The 24,230-nt window shown below is 41.8% G+C and overlaps 1 protein-coding gene and 1 pseudogene across 1 annotated transcript in view; one reads left to right on the forward strand and one right to left on the reverse strand.

Moving 5' to 3' along the window:
• The window catches only part of LOC115272627, an 8,131-nt pseudogene extending 2,790 nt beyond the window's left edge, over positions 1-5,341 (reverse strand).
• A 12,926-nt stretch (positions 5,342-18,267) lies between these two features.
• HEPHL1 (hephaestin like 1) overlaps positions 18,268-24,230 on the forward strand; it is a 78,216-nt gene continuing 72,253 nt past the window's right edge. Inside the window, exon 1 of the mRNA XM_029914779.1 lies at positions 18,268-18,437. Coding sequence (XP_029770639.1) covers positions 18,268-18,437 — 170 coding nt within the window. The remainder of the gene's footprint in view (positions 18,438-24,230) is intronic.

Raw genomic sequence — 24,230 nt, forward strand, 5'->3', positions numbered from 1 at the left:
AGTCCATGGTTCGTCTCCAGTATTCAGTAGTCTCCCTTGATCTGTGTCCCTCACTCTTCCCCGCTCTCTTTCCCCCTTCCTCTCCCCATGGTCCCCTGCCAGGTCTCTCCTGTTAGACCTATGAATGCAAACATATGGTATCTGTCCTTCTCTGCCTGACTTATTTCGCTTAGCATGACACCCTCAAGGTCCATCCACTTTCCTACAAATGGACATTTATCATTCTTTCTCATTGCCATATAGTACTCCATTGTGTATATATACCACATCTTCTTGATCCATTCATCAGTTGATGGACATTTAGGTTCTTTCCATGATTTGGCTATTGTAGAAAGTGCCACTAAACTATCCATAGAACTCCCCTATGACCCAGCAATAGCACTGCTAGGGATTTACCCAAGGGATAAAGAAGTGCTGAGGCATAGGAGCACAAAAATTTTTTTTTAATGTTTTTTATTTATTTTTGAGAGACAGAGAGAGACAGTGTGAGCAGGGGAGGGTCAGAGAGAGAGGGAGACACAGAATCTGAAGGAAGGTCCCAGGCTCTGAGCTAGCTGTCAGCACAGAGCCCGACGTGGAGCTCGAACCCATGAACCGTGAAATCATGACCTGAGCCGAAGCCAGATGCTTAAGCGACTAAGCCACCCAGGCGCCCCTTAAGTGTACAATTAAGTGGTATTAGGTATACCCACATTGTTGTACATCATCACCACGGTCCATTTCCAGAACCTTTTCATCATCCCAAATGGAAACTTTGTAACACCCTGAAATGCACTGCCCTTGTCCTCCAAACAAAGTAAGACTGTAGGTCAGCTGGGGCGGCAGTTTCTGAAGTCTGCTCAATACAGGGATCCAGATTCTGCAGACAGAAAAGAAAGTTAAGGTTCTCTGACCATTCTTGCTCTCACTGTTCTTACTTCTTAACCCCTGAAGGAAGAAATGAGGGCAAAAACATCAAAACCATTTTAGATTGGTAATAAGGTTTCCTATTATCATGATAGACTGTACAGCATGTTATGAAGTAATAGTGGTTGGAAACAAACACAATAGAAACTAAAACAACAAAAGAACACACCATTGAAACCAAGATCTGGTTCTTTGAAAAGATCAACTAAATAGTTAAACCTTTAGGCAGACTTATTAAAAAAGAAAAAAAAAAGGAGAGGGGTGGCTCAATTAAATAAAATCAGAAATGAAAGAGGAGAAATAGGGATGCCTGTGTGGCTCAGTTGGTTAAGCATCTGACTTTGGCTCAGGTCATGATCTCACAGTTGAGTCCTGCTTCAGGCTCTGTGCTGACAGCTCAGAGCCTGGAGCCTGCTTCCAATTCTGTATCTTCCTCTCTCTCTACCTCTCTCCTACTCATGCTCTCTCTCTCTCTCTCTCTCAAAAATAAAAAAAACATTAAAAAATTTTTAAAAACAAAGAGGAGAAATAACCAACACCACAGAAACATAAAAGATTATAAGAGATATTATGAAAAATTATATCCAGCAAATTGGACAACCTAGAAGAAATGGGTAAATTCCTAGGAATTCAAAACTGAATCAGGAAGAAAGAGAAAATTTGAATAGAAGGATTATCAGTAGTGTAATCGAATCATTAGTCAAAAAATTCCCAGCAAATGAAAGTCCAGGACCAGATGGCTTCACAAGTGAATTGTACCAAATATTTAAAGAAGAGCTAATAACTATTCTTCTCAAACTATTCCACAAAATAGGAAAGGAAAGAAACTTCCTAATTCATTCTCTGAAGCCAGCATTTCCTTGACACCAAAACCAGATAAAGACACAACAAAAATGGAGAACCTCATGTCAATATCTCTGATGAACTTTTGCAAAGCCCTCAACAAAATATTAGCAAAGCAAATCCAATGATACATTTAAGAAAATCATTTGCCATAGTCAAGTAGGATTTATTCCTGGGATGCAAGGATCATTCAATTTTTGCAAGTCAATTAATATGATATATCACATCAATAAAATAAAGGATAAAAACCATATGATCATTTCAATAGATGCAGAAAAAGCATTTGACAAAGTACAACATCTATTCATGATAAAAACCCTTTAAGAGAGTAGGTTTAGAGGGAACATACCTCAACATAATAAAGCCCTTATATGAAAAAACCACAGCTAAAATCATAGTCAAAACTACAATAAGATATCACCTCATACCTGTCAGAATTACTAAAATCAACAACACAAGAAATGACAAGTGTTGGAGATGATGTGGAGAAATAGGAACCCTCATATACTGTTGGTGGGAATGTAAACTGGTGCAGCTACTGTGGAAAACAGTATTGAGGTTCCTAAAAAATTTTTAAATGAGAACTACCCTATGATCTAGTAATCACACTACTGGGTATTTACCCAGAGAATAAAAAAACCCCACTAATTCAAAGAGAAACATGCACCCTTATGTTTATTGCAATATTACTTACAACAGCCAAGATATGGAAGCAGTTCAAGTGTTCATCAATTGATAAATGGATAAGGAGGAAGTGGCTTATATATAAGCTGGAATATTATTCAGCCATAAAAGACTTAAATCTTGCCATTTGCAATGACATAGTTGGAAGTAAAGAGTATGATGCTAAGTGAAATAAGTCATCAGAGACTGACTCATATGTGGAGTTTAAGAAACAACAAATGAGCAAAGGGGAAAAAAAAGAGAGACAAACCAAGACATAAACTCTTAACTATGGAGAACAAACTGGTGGTTACCAGAGGGAAGATTGGGGGGGATGGGCAAAATAGGTGATGGGGATTAAGGAGTTCACATACCATGATGAGCACTGAGCCATGTCTAGATTGTTGAATCACTATTTATACACCTGCAACTAATGTAACACTGTATGTCAACATACAAAAATTAAAATAAAAAACTTAATAAAAAAGTAACAGTAATTGAAACCATATAACTTGCAATTTAAAAGATTCATCAGTGCAATAGAATAGAAATTTCAGAAATTCAAAATTGTGTAGAACTTCATAACATGCTAGAAACAGTATGACAGCAGGGAAAAGGGTCCTTATCCAATCTGCTTTGTAGAAACTGGATCTCAGTAGGGAAAAGAATTCAGTTATACCACATAATATACCCTCAATAAGTCAAAGAATAAACTATTTAAAAACAACCTGTCAAAAAAAAGAGCTTGAAGTAAAAAATTCACAGGACTGAATACTATGGAAGACTGCCCTGGGACTGCTTGCATGTCAGTATCACTCTGTTGCCCGACTAGAGGGACACCATCCACGTAGAAAACTCTGTGTTAGCAGATGTTTTAAGTACATCTTGAAAAGAAAAGACACAGGTTGGGTAAATTTTATATCTGAAGAAAACTTTGATAAAAGTGTATACTGTTCCCATTTGGATTCTCCTTTGTATGTAGTAAAAAATGAATAGATGCTTTGTTGCTGATGGAAAAAACATAGTATCTTATCATGCGATAAACTGTTCATCCATGCTAGTGATTAAAAACAGACAAACAAAAACAACTCATAGATACTATTATGTCCCCATTAAAGTAACAAAGTAGTGATAAAATCCAATGATGACAAGCTTGGGAAGAAATAGTTTCATGAGAAATTGTATATTAGTTCGGTCTCTTTGGTGATCAGTGTGGTGATGCCCCTCAAAGGCTATAAAGGTGTTTATAAGTTTTAACCAGATAATTGCTTGCTGCCACAGGGAAGCACTTATTGTTTAATGCCAAAGATGCTTATAACAAAATCAATTATAAAAACATAAAGGGTAATGAATGGGCATGTCTATAGCTGTTAAAAATGGCAAAACCCTAGATGATGTAAAGAGAAAGATCAGAACATCTACTATTGTTCTCTGCTGACTACTACGGTATAAAGCTATGTATGTACATTGATAGATATCAAGAGTTAGTTCAGTTTACAGGGCACTTGCTAGGAGGTATGCTAGGCTCTCAGAGACAGAGGAAAAAGACCGGCATGGATACCCAGATAAGTGTGCAGATATTTTCATTATAGTAAGCGATACCAAAATAAATATAACAACTAGCATTCAGGGGGTAATTAATACATGCCAGGTACTATTCTAAGCACTTTACAGGAATCTCAAGTAATTATCCGTATAACCCTGTGAGGTGGAAACCATTATTATTCTTTTTTTACAGATGATGAAGTCTAGATAAGAGAGGTCAAGTCCTGTGCTCAAGGTCATATCGCTCGGAGAGAGGTCAGCTTAAGGTTTTGCTGAAACTTCAAGGTGGAACAGCTAACCTAAGCTGGGGAAGACCAGAAGTGTTTCCAGAGAAGGTAATAGCTGCTCTGAGTCTGGCAGGACAGGAAGACAGGTGGAGCAAGGGCACTGCCAGCCTAGAAACTGAGTGAATAAAGGCAGAGAGGAGTGGCGGTATGGCATAGTACATCCATGGACCGCTGACAAGGCATACGGCTGGAACACAAGGTTTCATGGGAGAGGGGCAGGTATCAGATGTGGGCATGCATCAAACCAGTAGGGCTTTATGTGCCTTGCTGAAAACTTTGCACTTAGTTTTATCGAATTTGACTTTAATGGTGGAAGAGAGAAGAATTAGCATTTATTGCTTACTACCATGTGACAAACCGTCTTTCTGTGTTTGACAAGGGTTATTTCCACAGATTATATTCTCTCTACAAAATTTTCTCTATTAATAAGAAATAGAGATCACAGGTTGTTTTAATTAGACCAATGGCCCTGTGAAAACCTATCTTGTATCATGTTGACACCATAAGAAAGATGCTGCCAGAATTAATGTTACAAAATAGTTTTAAATGAGAAAATTGTAAGAATAATATCCATGCATCATTTATGATAAAAGTTTCATAAGTATCATGTTATTAACCTTAAAGTGACAGAAACAACCAGAAACCAATTAATTGGAACTACAAATAATCTTTTTTTTTAAGTTAGTTTATTTGTTTTGAGAGACAGAGAGAGAGAGAGAGAGAGAGAGAGAGCGAGCAAGCAGGGAAGGGGTAAAGAAAGACGGAGGGAGAGAGTTCCAAGCAGGAGGGGTTGGAACCCATGACTATGAGATCATGACCTGAGCCAAAATCAAGAGTCAGGCGCTCAACCAAGTGAGCCACCCAGGCACCCCACAACTCATGTTTTTTAAAGGTATTTGTCTCTTTATTTTTATAATTAAATTTTTAATTTGAATTCTAGCATACTTAACAAATAGTGTTATATTCATTTCAGTATATAATATAGTGATTCAACAATCTATACATTACTTACTGCTCTCATCATGATAAGTGTTCTCCTGAATCTCCATCACCTCTTTAGAAACATAAATCATCTTGATCTCACCCTGTGATTCCATTTTGGACCTTCCATCAGGTGTGCTTTGATTTGTTCATTGAAGCAACCCTAGAAAAAATGAAAAAGGGGGATGGTGGAAGAAGGCTTAGCCTACAGAAAGAGAGAAATGACAAGGGTGGCAAAAAAAAAAAGGACCAGGCAGAGAATCAAGGAAGCTATAAGTCCCAACAAGCTATCTCTGAACACCTGTGGAGACGTTTCTGTCACTCTGTAGCCTGGATTCCTGGAGTTCCAAGTGTTCTGACCTCCGATACTGCTGTGTTTGAGAGACGAGGGAAATTCTGGTTCCCCTACTTCTCCTCCATGTTGGCTCTCCCCTCTGTGATTCCATTTTAAGGAAAAATAAGCAAAAGACAAGAAAACAGTGGACATTAAAGACATATTAAGAGAAAACCAACTTCTGAGTCAAGTTCTAATGTCAACAAACATTCATTCCAACTCACTATCTCTACCCTGCAGCATGTACAGTGGGGCCTGGTGTCCAGAGCAAAGACCACTGGCTCTGCAGGATGGCAGTTACCAATTCAGTTCATTGTTCTATACTTAATAAGGCAGGGAAATTTAATAGATAGTATAGAATAACATTTTTTAAATAAAGGATTCATTCATTTATTTTAACAAAGCTTACTCTATTATTAACTTTGTATGGGGTCTTTCCAGGAGCTGGAGTTTTCTCCAGAGCAAGAGCGTTGAGCGGAGACTTGAGATATGGAGTTTGTCGGGTAGACAACCAGGAAGGAAGTGTATTCCAGTTTGGGGGCACACCAAACCCCCTGTGGAAAAGCCCTGAAGCCCCACTGCACCTGGTGGGTTTGCAGACATATAAAGAGTTCTCCACAGTGGAGGATAAAGTTATCAGGAGGTGTGTGAGGTGGTGAGGCTGCTTGGTCCTCAGGGTCCAGATTACCAAGGGCCTTGAGGAAGGGTGAACAGGATGGATCATGATCAGATTCTTGTAATCGAAAGATGACTGTGGAGGCAGAGTGGAGCCACCATGGAGGAGGCAAGAAGAGCCCCAAGACCAGTGAAGACATAGTCATCTCCAAGCATGAGCTCACAGCTGTGTCAACTGTAGCTGTTGCAGTGAAGAGGAAAGGTAGCAGAGCTGTTCCGGGAGATGGTAGCGGTGGATGAGGTAGAAAATGGGAGGACAGGGTAAGAGGAATCCAGGTTTCTGGCCTAGGCCCTCATGATGCTCGTACTTGTAGCTAACATGGAAGCAGGGGGAGCAGGATTTGGGGTTGAGATGTAAATCCTGGTGACACCAGCCCTAATTTCATACTTTAGTAACTACTGGGCCAGGTTGCTCCTCCCATTCCTTGGGGATGGAACAGCTCAAGTCAGATCAATCCTTGGCAGAACTGAAGCGGTCGTAGGCCTACCACATGGAAAGGCACCCTCTACCATTTCTAAGAAGCAAAAATGGATCCCATTCACTTTTTTCCTTTTAAAAAAATAATTATATGACTTATATGTGACCATATGCCTGTCGGAAAAATTCAAGTATTATAATTTTCCTTTGCTAGGTTTATCAGAATAAGTTAGTATCCTCAAATTTTTGAATTCAGGGCTTCTTTATACTCTTAAAAATTATTAAAGACCCCAAAAAGCTATAGTTTATGTGGATTATATCTATTGATATTTACCACATTAGAAATTAAAACACAAATTTTAAAACCATCTATTGATTTATATAATAAATATATATAAATATATAATAATTTAATACTAAATGTTAACATAAAACAGATTACATGTTAACATAAAAAAATACTTTTTAAAAAAGTTTGTTTATTTTGACAAAGATAGAGCACATGCACACAAGTAAGGAAGGGGCAGAGAGAGAGGGAGAGAGAAAATCCCAAGTAGGCTCTGTGCTGTCGGTGCAGAGCCTAATGCAGGGCTTGATCTCATGAACTGTGAGATCATGACTGGAGCTGAAATCAAGAGTTGTTGGCTTAACTGACTGAGCCACCCAGGTGCCCCTAAATAGCATATTTTTAAATAAAAATGTATTTCCCCAAAAAACACTTAGCGAGAATGGAGGCATAGCTATACAGTTAGGCTGACTTGTTCAGAGACAGGTTGTTACTCTCATATATGCATCTGCCTTCAATCTCTTGCTGTATCACACATCATGCACCTCTGGAGAAGTTCCATACACACGTGACAGGATGAGAGTGACAAAAACATAGTCATGACCTCACCGATGCCCTGAAAGGATCTCAGGGACCCCAGAGGCCCCTGGACTACACTTTGAGAATCATTGAACTAAGCACATTTGGGGAGGTGTCACAGTTGAAGTGTAGTTGGGTTTCAGTGAGGTGCCTGGCAGTCTCAAGAAAGACAGCTACTTTCTGCCCACCCAGCTTCTAACTAAATTTAGCCCTGCCTTGGAGCAGCTTTAGGGCATTACATGAGTCGTGCAGCTTTCTGGGCCTTGCTTGCACCATCTGTGAAATGAAGTGGTAAGACTAGAACATCTCCAAGGACTCTTCATGCTCTAAAATTCTATGCCTGTAGTAGGTGCTCAGTGCACATATTTTGAATAAATATGTGAAAAATTGAAAACAGAAGGACTGCATGATGTTGCTGAAAGGACTTTGCATTGAGTGGAAACTTGTACCAGAATTCAGGGGTCACAAACACACACAGTTTTCAGGACAAGTGTTCTAAACAGATGAAGTAAACAGATGCAAAATAGTGAGAATGGTTGGATCTATGATTAACCGGGAGGCTCGTATTCTACTTGAAATAAAGTTCAGAATTTGTAGTAGGCACTATTCTAGACCAACTACACAGGCTGAGTGTGGCCTGTGGGTTATGGGTTGAAACTTCTGAACCAGATGGTCACTTGGATTCCTTCTGATTACTGGACCTCTTCCTGGAAGACCAGGTGCCTTGTGCCTCTTCACTTTTTCCTCCCAATCGAAACCTATTCACAGGAAAGGATCTGATAAACTCATTCATTGAAGGCAACCTCAACCACTGAGACCAATACCATGAGATATACTTAGACTTTTACAGTGTTAGTCTTAAGCCAAATCAGGAGGCTCTGATGGCAGAGTTGGAGCATCAATGATGAGACCAGAGCAGGGACTCTTGGCCATGCTCCAGAATCCACACTACATGTGCCTACATGCCCAAACCTGGGAGCTGAAGCACTACCTATAAAGATCTTCTCTACAGAATCACTAGGTGCTTTGATCGTCAGAGACATTTCTCCTGGGAATCTATGTCCCAGGGAGGTCTCAGGTGAGGTATGCCCCACCTGGAGCCGGGGCCCTCCTTTCCAGTAGGAATTTACTTCCTGAAGCCACCCACACCCAGACATTTGCTACAGTTACCCAGCATCTTTGATGTCATTTATCAGGGCTTCCTGAAGCGCTTTGCTTCTCAGGTGGGATTTTTCAGAAGCGTTGAGATGAGCAGCCTGCTATGTTCCCAGAAAATATGTTGGAAAGTCGATGAATCCCTTTCTGGGTGCCCTGCCCTGCTCCTCTGCATTCCACAGAGCCAGGTCACCAGGGATGTACTAAGGACAGCCTTACTGAGCCATTACTGGAAGAACAATAGAAGGGTAGGTGAAGGTAAAGGGGCTTTTCCATCTCTTAAAAATGGGGGAATCTAGAGTCTGGATTGAATTTCAACCAATCAGTCCTATATAGTATCTTGATTTGCCAAATGCCTTGACACAGATACCACTCTGAAACCTTGGGGCCTCAGACAAGAGGATTCTAAGTCTGTAAGACTTCTTTGGTCACTAATGATTAAGGGTCATGGAGCTTTCTCCACTGGTATAAATCAAGGCTATCACAACCAAGATTATTATAAAACAAGCCTCAAGGCTCAGGGAGGACCCATCTATTTTAAGAGAGTATTGGATACACACACAAAATTACAGGTCCTCAAAAGAATCCTGAGACTTTTGTTGCCATGGAATCTGTTACTGACCACCCAGATAATTGTCAGATCATTGTCTTCTTTATTTATGAAGTGTGCACACACAGAAGTCTCAAGAACACTTAGAGGCTAACTTACAACAGAGCTGGCCATGAGATCTGAGCATGGAGGATAGGAGGGCACAATTATGTTGTTACAGAAGATGGTGAAGGATAATCCGTGACACGGAAAGAGCCAGGGAGTGGGTCTCTTCCAGGTCTTTGCTCTGAGTTTTCTCAGAATGAATCACCTAAATGGCCTAGAAGGGTCACCAAGATGTTATGGAAAAACCCTAAGTCTAGACCACAATGGCCAGATTGTTCCACTCCACTCCTCTACACACACACACACACACACACACACACACACACACACACACACACACTGGAGCTGAGGGAGAACTGAACCCAGTACTGTCCTTAGAGCTGGCAACAGAATCCCTGCTCTGAGCCCTGGACCTTAGGAGGTTCCTTGTTTTAGAGAAACTTCCTCAAAGGTGGCTTCTTTCTGGCGTCTGAGACTGTCTAGGCCTAGCACTGCCATCTGGACAGGGTGCCTTGAGCCCAGACAGAAACCTACATGGGCTTTGGTCTGTGATCCCCTCTCACCTCTTTGGGTGCTCTCCAGCCCCGAAGCTGTGCATGGGGTTAACCAGATACCACTATGGGCTCTAGGACTTGCTCTTACATGGTTGTCGCAGGTGGCCTGGTGGGCAGATCGCTCCTGTTAGCAGATGTGACATTTCTATTGTGGGAGTGTGCAAGATGGGCTGCCAGAATGGCGCTAACACTCCAGTTCTTTATATTGACTTCCTTCCTACCCTGCCCCAGGCACCTGAGGGGCAGCCCTGCCTGAACCCATCCATACATCAAAGTGGCACTAGGAGACTGAATCACCTCCCCTATCTGTGCTGGTTTGTGTGGAAAAGGAGAAGGCAAAGTCTGAGAGATAAAGGGAAGTCCGTTTTCTCTGTTCTTCCTTTGACTGTATTTGTGATTGAAGGCTGGCTCTCTTAAGCCTCTGGCACCAGGGGTTTGCCTCAGGCCTGTGGGAAGTGAGGTATCATTTGGTACTTTCCCAGTAGAGGAACAAATGAGTGCCTGAAAGTGGAAGTTCCCACTGGGCAGTGATGTGGCCCATTAACTTTCTTCCTAGAACTCAACCAAAGAATCTTAGGTCTGACATAGGGTTTTTTTTATTGTTATTGTTTTCTGTTTCTTATGATGGCAGTAGGTGCAGTTTCTAGGGATGGGACCTTAATATGCTCGATTCCAGCCTATAAAATATAAGCATGCTTCAGAACAAGCTACTGGGCCACCTCCCCAAGCACCTCACACACTTCCTGGGTGCGGTCCTGACATGCTCCCCACACCATTCGTACTGCATTGAACTTGAAGTTCACTCAACTCAACACAATGTTTAGTTAATATTTTTAGCTAATACTTTAAAACTTTCTTCTTGTTTATATTCTGTCTCCTTCACTAGAGTATAAACTAGTTGAAGGCCGGGACCATGCATGTCTCTTTTCTGGTTGACTAAAACAGTTAACAAGGTAGATGCTCAGTAAATATTTTCAAATGGTTGAATGAATGATGTTATCACTGGAATTTTATTTGGTGGACTCATTGTCCATGTAAATTCTATATTCTATTCCTTTTAAATCCTTAGGTCCGGTCTATGTTTGGAGGAACTTCTCACATATTGCTAGTGTTTCTTTCCTTGAAAGGGTCTGCTGGCCTCACTTTGACTTTCAGTCCAGTCCAGTTCCACTAACATCTATTGAGTTTGGCTGTCTGGAATAAAAGCTTCTGAAACAGGGAGACTGAGGGGGGTTTGAATCCTGGCCCTGTGATTTTCTACTTATGTGACCTTGGACAAGTCATTCATCTTACCAAACCTTAGTTTCTCCATCTGAAATATAAGGACAAAAATATCTGTCTCATAGAATATTATGGTATAATACATCTTACTGCTCAGTAAGTGAGCATTCTGCCTGCCATATTGGAAATACTATGGTTGTTAATATTGGTTTTTCCTCAGTGGGTACTGCTAACCACTGGTCTGTGCTAACCGCTGAGGATGTAGAGATAAACAAGATGCCTTTTAAAGCTCCCAATCCAGAGAAGAAGAGGCCTGAGCGCCAGACCTGGGCATGAGGCTGAGGCAGGACTGGCTCAGAGCTTGGAGCAGAGGCATAAGTGAAAGCTAGCACCATGGGAGGGACGCAGGAAAGAGAGGGGGAAGGCCAAAACCCCAGCCCAGGTGAGTTGGTTCAAAAAGGATGGATGGGCTGAGACTCTCGAAAGAGTGAGTGCAGAGACTAGGGGCCCTGGGGGGCAGGTGGAGGCTGGAGCTAGTCCCTGAACTGCTGTTCTTTTAAAAAAGTCTTGAGGGGCGCCTGGGTGGCTCAGTCAGTTGGGCCTCTGACTTCGGCTCAGGTCAGATCTCACATTCGTGGGTTCGAGTCCCGCATCAGGCTCTGCGCTGGCAGTTAGCTCAGAGCCTGGAGCCTGCTTCTGGTTCTGTGTCTCCTTCTCTCTCTGCCCCTTCCCCTCTCAAGCTCTGTCTCTCTCTGTATCAAAAATAAATAAAAAACATTAAAAAAAATAAAAAAATAAAAAAGTCTTGAGACCTCAGGTGTAGTGTGAGGGATGTTAAGGGCTGGTTGGACACTGTTGTCTAGGAGTTTAGAGACTAGTAAACTAACTGACACATAAGCAAACAATATTGTAAACAATATTATTAAAATGTTAAGTTGTGCACCAAGTCCAGAGGAAGCACAGAAGAGAGGGTGGATTATGCTGTGGCCTGGGAGGGAAGGCGTGGTGCTTGTGGCGGCAACGAAGGAAGCCTTCAGAGACAAGAGCCTAGGAGGCTTGGAGGATGAGAAAGAATTCAGTGGGGCTGAGAGATGGAGTGGATGGAAGGTCAGGATCTAAGATGGAGGAATGAAGCAGAACGGTATATGTTTGGGTGTTTTCAATGTTCTGTAACAAATTAGGGCTTTACCTGGGCTGTCGGGGGTGCATGGATGAGGTGGGAGGAGCATCTTGGGATCCTTTCCAAGGGGTCATGTTTCCTTATTGAAAGTGGGCCCAGGAGGCGCCTGGGCGGCTCAGTCAGTTAAGTGTCCGGCTTCGACTCAGGTCATGATCTCTCGGTTTGTGGGTTCAAGCCCCATGTCCGGCTCTGTGCTGACAGCTAGTTCAGAACCTGGATACTGCTTCGGATTCTGTGTCTCTCTCTCTCTCTGACCCTCCCCTGCTTGTGCTGTCTCTCTCTGTCTTTCAAAAATAAATAAAAGACAAAAAATATTAAAGAAAAAAGAAAGTGGGTCCCACTCGGTTTGAGGCAGGCCACCATGATCGCTGGGGCACCCCCTCCTGTTCTCAGTCTGAGTGAACTGGGTAGGAATCCTGGCTTCAAAGCCTCACAGAACTCTGCTGTTCACCAGCTGTGGGGCACTGAGAAAATCACCTCACCTTTCTCACCTCAGAGTTTCCGCGTTTGGAAAACAGGGATAAAAATGGTGCACACTTAATAGGGTTGTTTTAATAATTAAATGAGATGAGGGGCACCTGGGTGGCTTAGTTGGTTAAGCATCTGACTTCAGCTCAGGTCATGATCTCGCAGTTTGTGGGTTTGAGTTCCATGTCGGACTCTGTGCTGACAGCCCGGAGCCTGGAGCCTGCTTCAGATTCTGTGATTCCCTCTCTCTCACTGCGCCTCCTCTGCTCATGCTCTGTCTCTATTTCTCAATAATAAATAGATATTAAAAATTTTTAAATAATTAAATGAGATGAGGCATGGAAAGGGCTTTGTATTGAAGCCACTGCACAGCATACCTGGAGCACATGTTGGTGCGCATCTAATCATTCATTCACCCCTGCATTAGTTCACCATTTAACATGGGACACAAGGAACACAAATATGAACAAGGCCCAGTCCCTGCCCATTAGAAGACCATGCTGAGTATTTGTGTGGGAAGTCAGACAAATAAACAGGTGATTTCCATGTGTGTAGTAAGTGCAATGGCAAAGGCATCCACAGAGTCTCGACAGAAGCACAAATGAAGGGCACACTCATTGCCATAATCATGATCATCATCAGAGCATGGATGAAATGTTGAGGAGAGGTCCCAGTCCCCAGGAGGCAGACCAGACCAGCCTTGAAAGTCAAGGCCAAACTGTCAGCCTTATCTTAAAGGCCATGCAGCAACTGAAAAATCAGAAGCAGTGTGGGGTGTGTGTGGTGGTATCTGCATTCAGGAAGGTCACTCAGGCCTCAGGGAGAATGATTAGGAAACTATAGAATTCCAGGTGATTTGTGGGGAGAAGCACTGGGTGTTATATGGAAACCAATTTGACAATAGACTATTATAAAAAAAAAAAAGAAAAGAATTCCAGGTGAGAGGTAACAAGGTGCCTTCAAGGAACTGAGGATCCCTTGAGCCATGATCTAGCAGGGGAGTAAAACGGACGGGAATTTTCATCAGAGTTTTGGATATCAAGAATCACTTAAGGAATATTTAATGTAACTCCAAAAACACACACACAAAGTCAGACATGACAAATATATGTTTTCACTCATATGTGGATCTTTAGAAACTTAACAGAAGACCATGGGGGAAAGGAAGAGGAAAAAAATAGTTACAAATAGAGAGGGAGGGAGGCAAACTATAAGAGACTCTTAAATACAGAGAACAAATTGAGGGTGGATGGGGGGCTGGGGGAGAGGGGAAAATGGGCATTGAGTAGGGCACTTGTTGGAATGAGCACTGAGTGTTGTATGTAAGCCAATTTGACAATAAATTACATTCATAAAAAATACATTTTCCATTGTCATATTGTAACTGGTTTATTAAAGGCATTTATGGAAAAAAATAAAGGATGGGATAGCCAACTTCACCTTCGACACTTTATTATTTAAAATGACACCTCAGCTGAGGCTATCTAGAATACCATTTCTCTGAATTGGCTTCTCCCATGAACGGTTTTGTTGTTTGAATATCCTGTACTCTGTTTCAGAGAAATTGGATTTAATGCAAGACTATCTTTCTCTTCTATCAGTGCATGCCATCAACATGACCATATCTCAGACCTGGTGAGTATATTGATTAAATAGTGTACTGTCATCTCACATTTTCAGTGCTTTGCAAATGCTGGGTTTCTCTGCTTTATTTATGTATGATTTGTGTCCAGAGGAGTTGAAGATATCTGTCAATGTTATCACTCACAGATTTCCTAATCAAATGCTAGACACTGTCCATCACATCTTGTATTTAACTTTGGGTTCTCAGAAATGAGGCTTGTAGGAAGACTGCATTCACTTCTACCAGTTACTTTTCTTTCTTTTAGCTCTTCTGCAGTTTAGTTCCTTGTTGAGCATCTTCTTTGTTCTAGGGTAAAGAAGAGTTTCAGTGTGTCTTCCAGATGTGATTTCATTGCTCTCAGTAAACTGTTTCCCTGACTCTTTTGCCCCTCAAGAACCACACTCTTAGCTTCAGACAGAGATTGAACACACTGATCTGTTGCCCCAACTCTGGGTCTCCAGGTCTCTTCTATCCTCCTGGAAGCCGCAGTTTGAATCAGAAGTTAGGTGATGCTTTCCTCAGGGACTCAATCACATGCATTCAGTGTCCCAGGTAGGAAAGTTAACCCTTGGTGTTTTTGATCTGTGCCATTTATACCTCCATTTCTTCTGCACCCACACCCCTCTGAAATTCAGGTGGACTATATCTTAATGACGCTTTTGATGCTACATCAAGCCTGTTTGACCTAAAATAATCTGCTTCTGGGGCTCATGGGTGGCTCAGTTGATTGAACATCTGACTCTTGATTTCAGCTCAAGTCATGATCTCAGGATTGTGAGATTGAGTCCTGCATTGGGCTCACTGCTGGGCATGGAGCCTGCTTGGGATTCTCTCTCTCCTTCTACCACTTTATGCTTTATAAAAAACAAACAAAACAAAACAAAATAAAACAATCTGCTTCTCCAGTGTATAAACACAAAGCTACTTGGCTTAAGACATATGCAAATTCCAAGAACTCCTGAAGCCCTATTTCTCCTGAGGCTATGTTCATATTCACCCGGTGAGTCCTTCCTCTGTAGCAGCTATTAGTGACAAACTCATGCAAAGCTTCCAAATGCACATTGAAGAGTAGATTTCAGTTAAATGGAAATGTGCTATGGCAATTCCTCTGTACATGTCTTGACATAAAAACAAATCAATATATCCAAGATGTTAAGAGTCTGGTTATGAAACAATACTCAGCACGTATTTTATCAGCTAAAATGGATGTTAATTCAAAACTCAGGCTATAGCACATCTCTCAGGTATTTATAATTTAAAGAAAAGGGACTCTCTTACTTGAGGCTTGTGGGAGTTATGGCGGTTGGGACACCTGGAAAGAAAGCAGAAGATTGGGAATGCCATTCTGTTACCGCAGAGGCTGAGGGAATCTCTCTTAGGGGGTGTGGATGGGGAAGAGCAAATTGAACACTTATTGCACACCTACTCTCTCCTCAGACTATGATAGGAACTTTGCAGACATCTTTTAAAATCTTTTTTTTTAAACATAGATTTTATTTTTTAGAGTGGTTGTAGGTTCACAGAAATGTTGAGCGGAAGGTACAGAGCTTTCCCACACATGCTTGGCTTCCCCTATTTTCCACATCCTCCACCTTGGAGGTACAGTTGTTTTAACTGATGAACCACACTGATACACCACCACCCAAAGTCCATAGCTTACATTAGGGTTCACTCTGGGTGTTGTGCTTCCTATTGGTTTGGACAAATGTATAATGGCATGTATCCATCATTATAATATCTTATAGGATATTTTCACTGCCCTAAAAATCCTCTGTACTCTGCCTATTCACCCCTACCTCCTCACTAACCCCTGACAACCCTAGGTAACCCCTGATCTGTTTACTATCCCCACAGCATTGTTTTTTCCAGAAATTATCCTGCTGGAATCATACAATATGTAGATTTTTCTTTCTGGCTTCTTTCACTTAGTAATGTGCATTTAAATTTCCTCCATATCTTTTCATTGATTTCTAGCTCATTTCCTTTTAATGCTGCATAATATTCCAGTGTTTGGATGTACCATAGTTTATTTACTCACTAACCTACTGAAGGATATCTTGGTTGCTTCCAAGGTTGGACAATTATGAATAAAGCTGTTATAAACATTCATGTGAAGGTTTTTGTCTGGACATACATTTTTAAGTCTTTTGGGTAAATATAAGAGCATAATTGCTGTATCATATGGTAAGGGTATATTTTTTTATAGTTCTATTGAGGTGTAATTGACAAACTTGTAAGATGTTTAGTGTGTGTTGTATATTTAAGTTAAAAAAATCTTTTTGAATTTATAGAGATTTGTCTTGTGGCCTAATATGTACTCAATTCTGGAGAATGTTCCATTTATATGTTTAGTTTCATATGAAACTGCAAACTGGCCAGCCCAATAAGTGTTCCTGTTGTTTACATGTAGAATTTGGTGTAGTCAGTGTCCCAGATTTTAGCCATTCTAATAGTTGTGTGGTGGTATCTCATTGTTGTTTTAATTTGCATTTCCCTGATGACATATGATGTGGAGCATCTTTTCAAATCTTATTTTTCATCTGTATATTTTCTCTGATGGGCTGTCTCTTGAGATCTTTTACCCATTTTTTAATCAGGTTGTTTGTTTTCTTGTTGTTAAGTTTTAAAAGGTCTTTGTATATGTTGGGTAACCATCCTTTAGCAGATGTCTTTTGCAAAAATATTTTCCAGTCTGTGTTTTTGTTACTTGACAGCATCTTTCACAGAGCAGGAATTTTTACTTTTTGAGTCCAGCTTAGCAGTTATTTCTTTCATGCACTGTGCCTCTGGTGTTGTACTGAAAAGCTTGTCATCAAACTCAAGATCATCTAGATTTGCTGCTATGTCATCCTGTTTTACAGATCCAGGTTTAGAGAGGGCGAGTGATTCTCCAATGCCACTAAGTGGTGGGACTGGATTCAAACACAGATCTGCCAACCTCAAAGCCACACCAGAAGGCTGTCTTCTTATTCCATGGCTGTTGTCTTGTGAGCAACTCTTGGTGGTGATCAGATTGGATCTCCTCCAGGGTTGGATGAGGTCTCTGTCAAGATTCTAGGGCACAGATGAGAGCACGCAGAAGAATGAGGACTTCCCTCACCTTTTTGACTCAAAGACCTGCTACTGAATTTTATCTTCATGTACCTGAAGAGTACTTGTCCTGCATCATTTTCATTTATCCTTACACAGGCAGCTCACTGAGGGTGATGACCTCTAAAATTTTGGCTGAACTGAGTGATTGAGCTACTCATTTTTGCTGGTAAGATTTGAGAGAATTTGGGGGAGATGGTTCATGACCAAATGGAGAATTAGTGAGGTTTTACAATGTTGTTATAAACTTTATGATGTGAGTTGATTGTTTCATGTAGCCTCATAAAACAAGTTGGAGATGGCGGAGGATGATTACATCACTCCCTCTGCCCTCCCAGTAGAGATGAAGCTTTCTTTAGTGCTCAGGAACTTTCCTGATGGTCCACTCAGGCCAGCCCAATTTTCAGATTTTAATACGTTCCTATAATAGGTGTGGAGGAAAAAAGAAGAAGGGAGGAAACCCATTAGCCCAACTTGCTGCGCCACCATTCCTGGCAAAGATGAATGACTAATGTCACAGCTGAGCACCAAAATGCACAGAAACAGGCCTGTTTGGCTTGGGTAGTAAATAAATAAGCCAGTTACACATTTCTTGGATGGCAGGCAAAAGTTTTGTCATCATCAACTTCCCGCCATCATTTTCTCTGCTTACACAAGTTGTCAGCCTCTGTCCCATCCCCAAGCTACCTAAGGGGGAGGAGCTGGGCCCTGTTCATTCATTATTTATAATTAGCTTCAGGTGAGGGGGAGGGACAGGCAGGGCTGCCTCCCGCGCAGGCTGCTTGCCTGAGTTACATCCACAAATGCCTCGGAAGCAGCAGGCTGGCTGCGTCTGTCTCTTCACATTCCTGGGTCTGTCTGGGCTGGTTGGCGCAGTTACCAGGACATACCACATTGGGATCGTGGAAGAATACTGGAACTATGTGCCCCAAGGGAAGAACGTTATTACTGGGGAAAGTTTTTCAGAAGACAAGTGAGTAGAGTTGGGGTTCCCAAAGACTCCTATGTTTGGCTTTTCTCTTGACTCTGCATGGAGAAGATTATAGTCCTTGGGTGGTAATAGTGGGGAGAAGTTGATCTAAACCAAGTGAAGGGGTTTTCTGTTGGTTTGGAGAGCCCTCACAGGGGTAGGTATGTAATGTAGGCGAGACATGCTTAGCCCTACCTATTTGCTGAGCTGTCTATTCACAGCCTTGTCTGGGAAGGACTGGCTACACAACCAGGTGTTTTCAATAATGGCTCACTCCATAAAAGGACAATTTTCACTGAGCACTACTAAGGACTTCCAGGAGGTTCTGGCCTCAATATGTTAAAAAAATAAATAAATAAAGGCAACCCTTGGGATAAGCATTTGAGAGCTTTTTGAATTCTTTACCATTAAAACACAGTGGTTTCTAAGTGTTTATTTTTGGAATGAAGATTGGAGATAAGTAAAGTTTGCTATAGGTAGTTATGCTTTATTTTTCTTTTGCAACATTTAAAAGAGGGGCGGTTTCAATAGATTTGGCTGGTATTTTAAGAGTTTCCCCAAGGCTTCTAGAAATGGCTTTTTCACTGGTGAGAGTTTTGTTACAGGGAACTCATTCAATCTCAGAGCGATGTTCTAGTTCTCAGGCCTGTGACATAGATGGGTAAGAATGTGTCAGAACGTTGTATGTCCCTGATTTTTTATCTTTTGCAGAAAACAGTTCTTGCTCTTTCTTTCTCTCTCAGGGTCCAGTTCTTTTAGCTCCTATTTGTTTCCTGGATATCCCTTTGACGTTATCTCCCGGCTTTAGTAGTTATAAATCAGACATTCAACCTAGTGATTCTTAGAACATTTTATGAGATGTTCTGGCAACCACTGTTGAGTAGTCAAGATATACTGACTTCTTTCTGATAGGCAGAGCCCAGTTCATTCAACATCCAAGTTCCGCTTTATAAAGATGAAGTTAGTTGCTGACATTCAGGAATACCATGGGGTCTCCCAACAAGTCTTTAAGAGCCAGGTCCCCCTGTCCTGGGGAAAGACCAAAGAGCCAGTTGGCTTAGACACACATCTTCCAGGTTTCTAAAAATACAAAGATGGCATAGTTCTGTTTGGTTAGAGAAGATGAAACTCGTGCCAGCCAGGCTGCTGAGAAAGACTCTTCCTAAAGCCTTGTACCAGGAAAGTTAATGTCCAGGGAGCTGTTTCCAAAGACAGCTCTTGACTTCCTTCAATCTCATATCTGCTGACCATTGGTTGTGGTAGTCTTTACTGTGATAAATAAATATGAGAGTGAGAGGTTACCCTAACTGCCAATAACCTTTCCCAAAATAGAGCTCTGTTGTTCTCAAAAAGGACTCAATAGAATATCATCATTGTGAGCAGCTATTGAACATGAGACTGTTCAAGATGTGTATGCTGAACACAGTATAGTCTTTAAGCACAGTGAGATATTGGGATTGCCGTTCACATGCTTGAGTAAAAAGCTTAGAAGTCTATCTTTCTCCTAAAATGTCAGTAGAACTGTTTGTGAGAATTTGTTCTGACCCAGGAATTTCACCAGAGACTTTCAATTTGTTATTGCTCATAAATGTTATTATTCCTAAGAACTGAGGTTCTGAAGTTAAGTGCTATTGGATTTTACAGAGTAAAGGCAGCACCAAACTCACATTGCTCCAGAGCCCCCCCATATATATATATGTATACATATATATATATATATTTTTTACCATGCAACCTGCTTCTTGGTAAAGGTAATCTTATTCCACTGAATTAAACTCAGCTTTTTATTTTTTTAATGTTTTTATTTTTGAGAGAGAGAGAGAGACAGTGGGAGCAGGGGAGGGTCAGAGAGAGAGGGAGACACAGAATCCGAAGGAGGCTCCAGGCTCTGAGCTAGCTATCTACACAGAGCCTGATGTGGGGTTCAAACCCACAAACTGTGAGATCATGACCTAGGCTGAAGCCAGACGCTTAACTGACTGAGCCACCCAGGCTCAGCTTTGATGGCAGCCAGGGATTCCAATAGAAGGAACTTTCTAGAAAGCCCCAGTTCTTACCAAAGGTTGGTTTAGTCTCATGGGTCACTTTTCCCAGAGAGACATTGAAAATGATCACTGGTGTTGGTGGCCAAATGGGTTACCTGAGTTCATTCGAAACCCCAAAGTACTTTAAATAGCCCAAATACTACACTGCTGTCTCTACTAAAGCTCAGTGCAGGAAAACGTTAGGGCCTCTCTGTTGGTCATTTCAGCCAGAAGATGGTGCTTTGAAGAACATATGATAAAGTGTATGAAAATAATTATGGTGAAAAAGAAAAATAATAGGCATGACTAAGTCATGGTTTGGTATCAGTTTAGAGTGGGGTGGTCTAACAACCTGTGGGACCCACAGGAGAGGACCCTTGCCCTTCAGGCACAGTGGCTTTCTGGATGTCACGTTTGCAATGCCGAAGTCCCCAAATGTGTACAGGGATGGCGTTTGTGCAGGGCTGCTTCCTGATTCTTTTCTTTTTTTGTCTTTTTTTTTTTTTATAGTTTATTGTCAAGTTGTTTTCCATATAACATCCAGTGCTCTTCCCCACACATACCCTTCTCCATGTCCATCACCTCCTTTTCTCTTTCCCTCCCCCCATTCAGCCCTCAGCTCATTTTCAGTATTCAAGAGCCTCTCATGATTTGCCTTACTCCCTCTCTCAGCTCTTTCCCCCCCTTTTTTTCCCTTCCCCATGGTCCTCTGTTAAGTTTCTCCTGTTAGACCTATGAGTGAAAACATATGGTGTCTGTCCTTCTCTGCCTGACTTATTTCACTTAGCGTGACACCCTCGAGTTCCATCCATGTTGCTACAAATGGCCATACTTCATTCTTTCTCGTGGCCATGCAGTACTCCATTGTATAGATAAACCACCTCTTCTTGATCCATTCATCAGTTGATGGACATTTAGGCTCTTTCCATGTTTTGGCTATTGTTGGCAGTTCTGCTATGAACATTGGGGGTACACATGCTCCTATGCATCAGCACTTCTGTATCCCTTGGGTAAATCCCTAGCAGTGCTACTGCTGGGTCATAGGGGAGTTCTATTGTTAGTTTCTTGAGGAACCTCCACACTGTTTTCCAGAGCGGCTGCACCAGTTTACATTCCCACCAACAGTGTATGAGGGTGCCCATTTCTCCACACCCTCGCCAGCATCTATAGTCTCTTGATTTGTTCATTTTAGCCACTCTGACTGGCATGAGGTGGTATCTCAGTGTGGTTTTGATTTGTGTTTCCCTGATGATGAGTGACGCTGGGGCTGCTTCCTGATTCTTAAATGGGAGCCTGGGTTATGCAGTGCATACTGGCTTTTATTAGCAAGCATGTCCAGCAGGCTACCGGTGTGGCAGGTGGCCCAGGGCAAGTCCCAGAGGGGGCACACTGGGAGCGGGCTGCTGACTCACTTGAAGAACACAAGACATACGTCATGATTCATGTGTTACACCTGCCACAATTGTGGGACATACTACGTGTATTCTACTTTATGCCATTTCCCCAGAAGCAAGGAGTTATCTTGGATAATGTGAAAATGCCTCTCACTTAGGCTCCTGCACTTCTGAGGAACAGTGTCAGTCTGCTGTTGAAGATATTCAGATCCAGACAAATGCCTGATATTTAGGGGTCCAGGAAAGCCAGGGGTCTAGTATTGCACTATGAGTGGGAAGAGCCTGACATAAGAATCAGGAAACCTCACTTCTAGTCCTTGCTCTGCCCCCATCTTGCTGTGAAACCGTGAACATCTCACATCATCTCTGTTTCCCTAATTTGTATAACAAGGTAGTTGAATTATAATCCCTAAAGTCACTTGAGAAGCGTAATTCCAAGGCATCAAAAATAATTTCTGAAACTGGATGAAAAACATCTTATTTGATTCACAATGGTGAAAGAGAGAAGATTTGCAAATGTTCCGTCCAAGAATCAGAGTTGGAGAAGGTCTGAGAGTGGGGATGTGTGACAAATTTTGAAGTATTCTATATTTTTATTTATCTATCCATTTCCCCCCTGTTCTTTAAGAACTATCTCCAGTTTTTTCTGTCTGCAAAAACCTTTTCCCTATAACCCTTATTCTGATCTGTTTCCTTCCTCCTGGTTCACGGAGTTGGGTGTCTTTCTTAAGCCTGGGACACAGCATTGTCCTCGCCCCCCATTGCTGTGTGAGTGTTTGATGGCCACTGGTCAGCTCCGCAGCTGACAGATAGGCACCATGATGGCAGAGAGGGAGGCAGGGGTACATCTGATACCGCCCCGTACTCACACAAAGCTTTGTTGGTGATGATGATTTATGGAGGACTGAGCGCAGGCTATTCCTTTGGGGTCATTAGAATAAAAACGAATCACCTTGTCAATTTAGTTATTTCGTTGCCTGATCTTTGATTATGAGGATGGAAAAAATTAGGGGAACCGAATGGTGAGTGCCAAAGTTTCAGTGATTTAAAAAAAGCTTGGAAACCAAAATTAGGCAGTGCAAAGAGCCTAATAAATCCTGATTCATAAGGATAAAATAGGAAATACACTGACATCATTTTTTCCCAAGATCCCATAGCAGCCGGAAGGTACAATTTAACTTTCCTTCTTGGTACCTCTTTTAATCAGAGTTTAGAAATATAACAGAGACTGTACGCACTAACATTTCCTAGGAAGCACAAAACTTAGGAGTTATATTCTATTTAGAAACATTTTGGGGCACCTGGGTGGCTCAGTGGGTTTAGCGTCTGGCTTCAGCTCAAGGTTCATGGGTTCGAGCCCCGCATCGGCTCTGTGCTGTCAGCTCAGAGCCTGGAGCCTGCTTCCGATTCTATGTGTCCCTCTCTCTCTGCTCCTCCCCTGATCATGATCTGTCTCTGTCTCTCAAAATAAATAAATGTTAAAAAAAATTTTTTAAAGAAATATTTTATCCAGATGAATATATTTCCCTGTTCTCCTTTGGGTGTAATGGGGACACTGGGCTGCTTTGATTTGCCTGGGGATGGTGTCAGCATTTGGTCCATTCGTGCCTGTCCTGTCAGGCTCATAAAGCACTTAATTAAGGTGTACCTGTGCTTCGGTGGTAAAGCCTGGTCTTTAATGGAACCAGAATGGGGTCACCTTATTTAAAGCTGCAATTCTCACCAAAGACCTCATTAGGCAAGCAACACACACACAGGGTTTCTCTTCCCCGTAAAATGGTGATTTTTATGCATGCTAACTCACAGGCAGAACCCACACTTGGACGTGAGTGAGGCTGACCACACTCAAACCCCAAGTTTGTGGGGTCTGTTAAGGAGTTTACCTAACCATATCACTGTGTCAGCCAAGTTTATGACAAAGGGTTTTGAGTGCCTCCTTGATGAAGGGCCTAGGATAGATATAAAGGGAAGACCTATGTATTTATCTGAAAGAAGAGCCAGTTGAAGGGAAGCGGGTGGGAGAAGAGAGAGTCATCTATAGGCTTTGAAATACAAGGAAGGGTATCATCTCATTTGGGCTTGATCTTAGAAGGTGACTTTCAAATCTCAACCACCATCATATCAGCAGAAAAACCATGTGTTGGGTGTGACGTCATATAAATATCTTGGGGCTGCTGTTATTCCCTATATCAGATGGTGACAGATTTGGGCTGCCAGTAGAGACCAGATAGAATGGCTTAAACAAATTAGGCTTTTGTATTCTGTTATAAAAGAAGCCCAGAGGCGGGCAGTCTAAGGTTTGTGAGACAGGTGGTGTGATAGGATTTCAGGGGCCTTCTCTCTATCTTTCTCTCTCTGTGTGTATATATATATATATA

The sequence above is a fragment of the Suricata suricatta genome, chromosome 11 (genome assembly GCF_006229205.1).
Source record: "Suricata suricatta isolate VVHF042 chromosome 11, meerkat_22Aug2017_6uvM2_HiC, whole genome shotgun sequence".
Taxonomy (NCBI): domain Eukaryota; kingdom Metazoa; phylum Chordata; class Mammalia; order Carnivora; family Herpestidae; genus Suricata; species Suricata suricatta.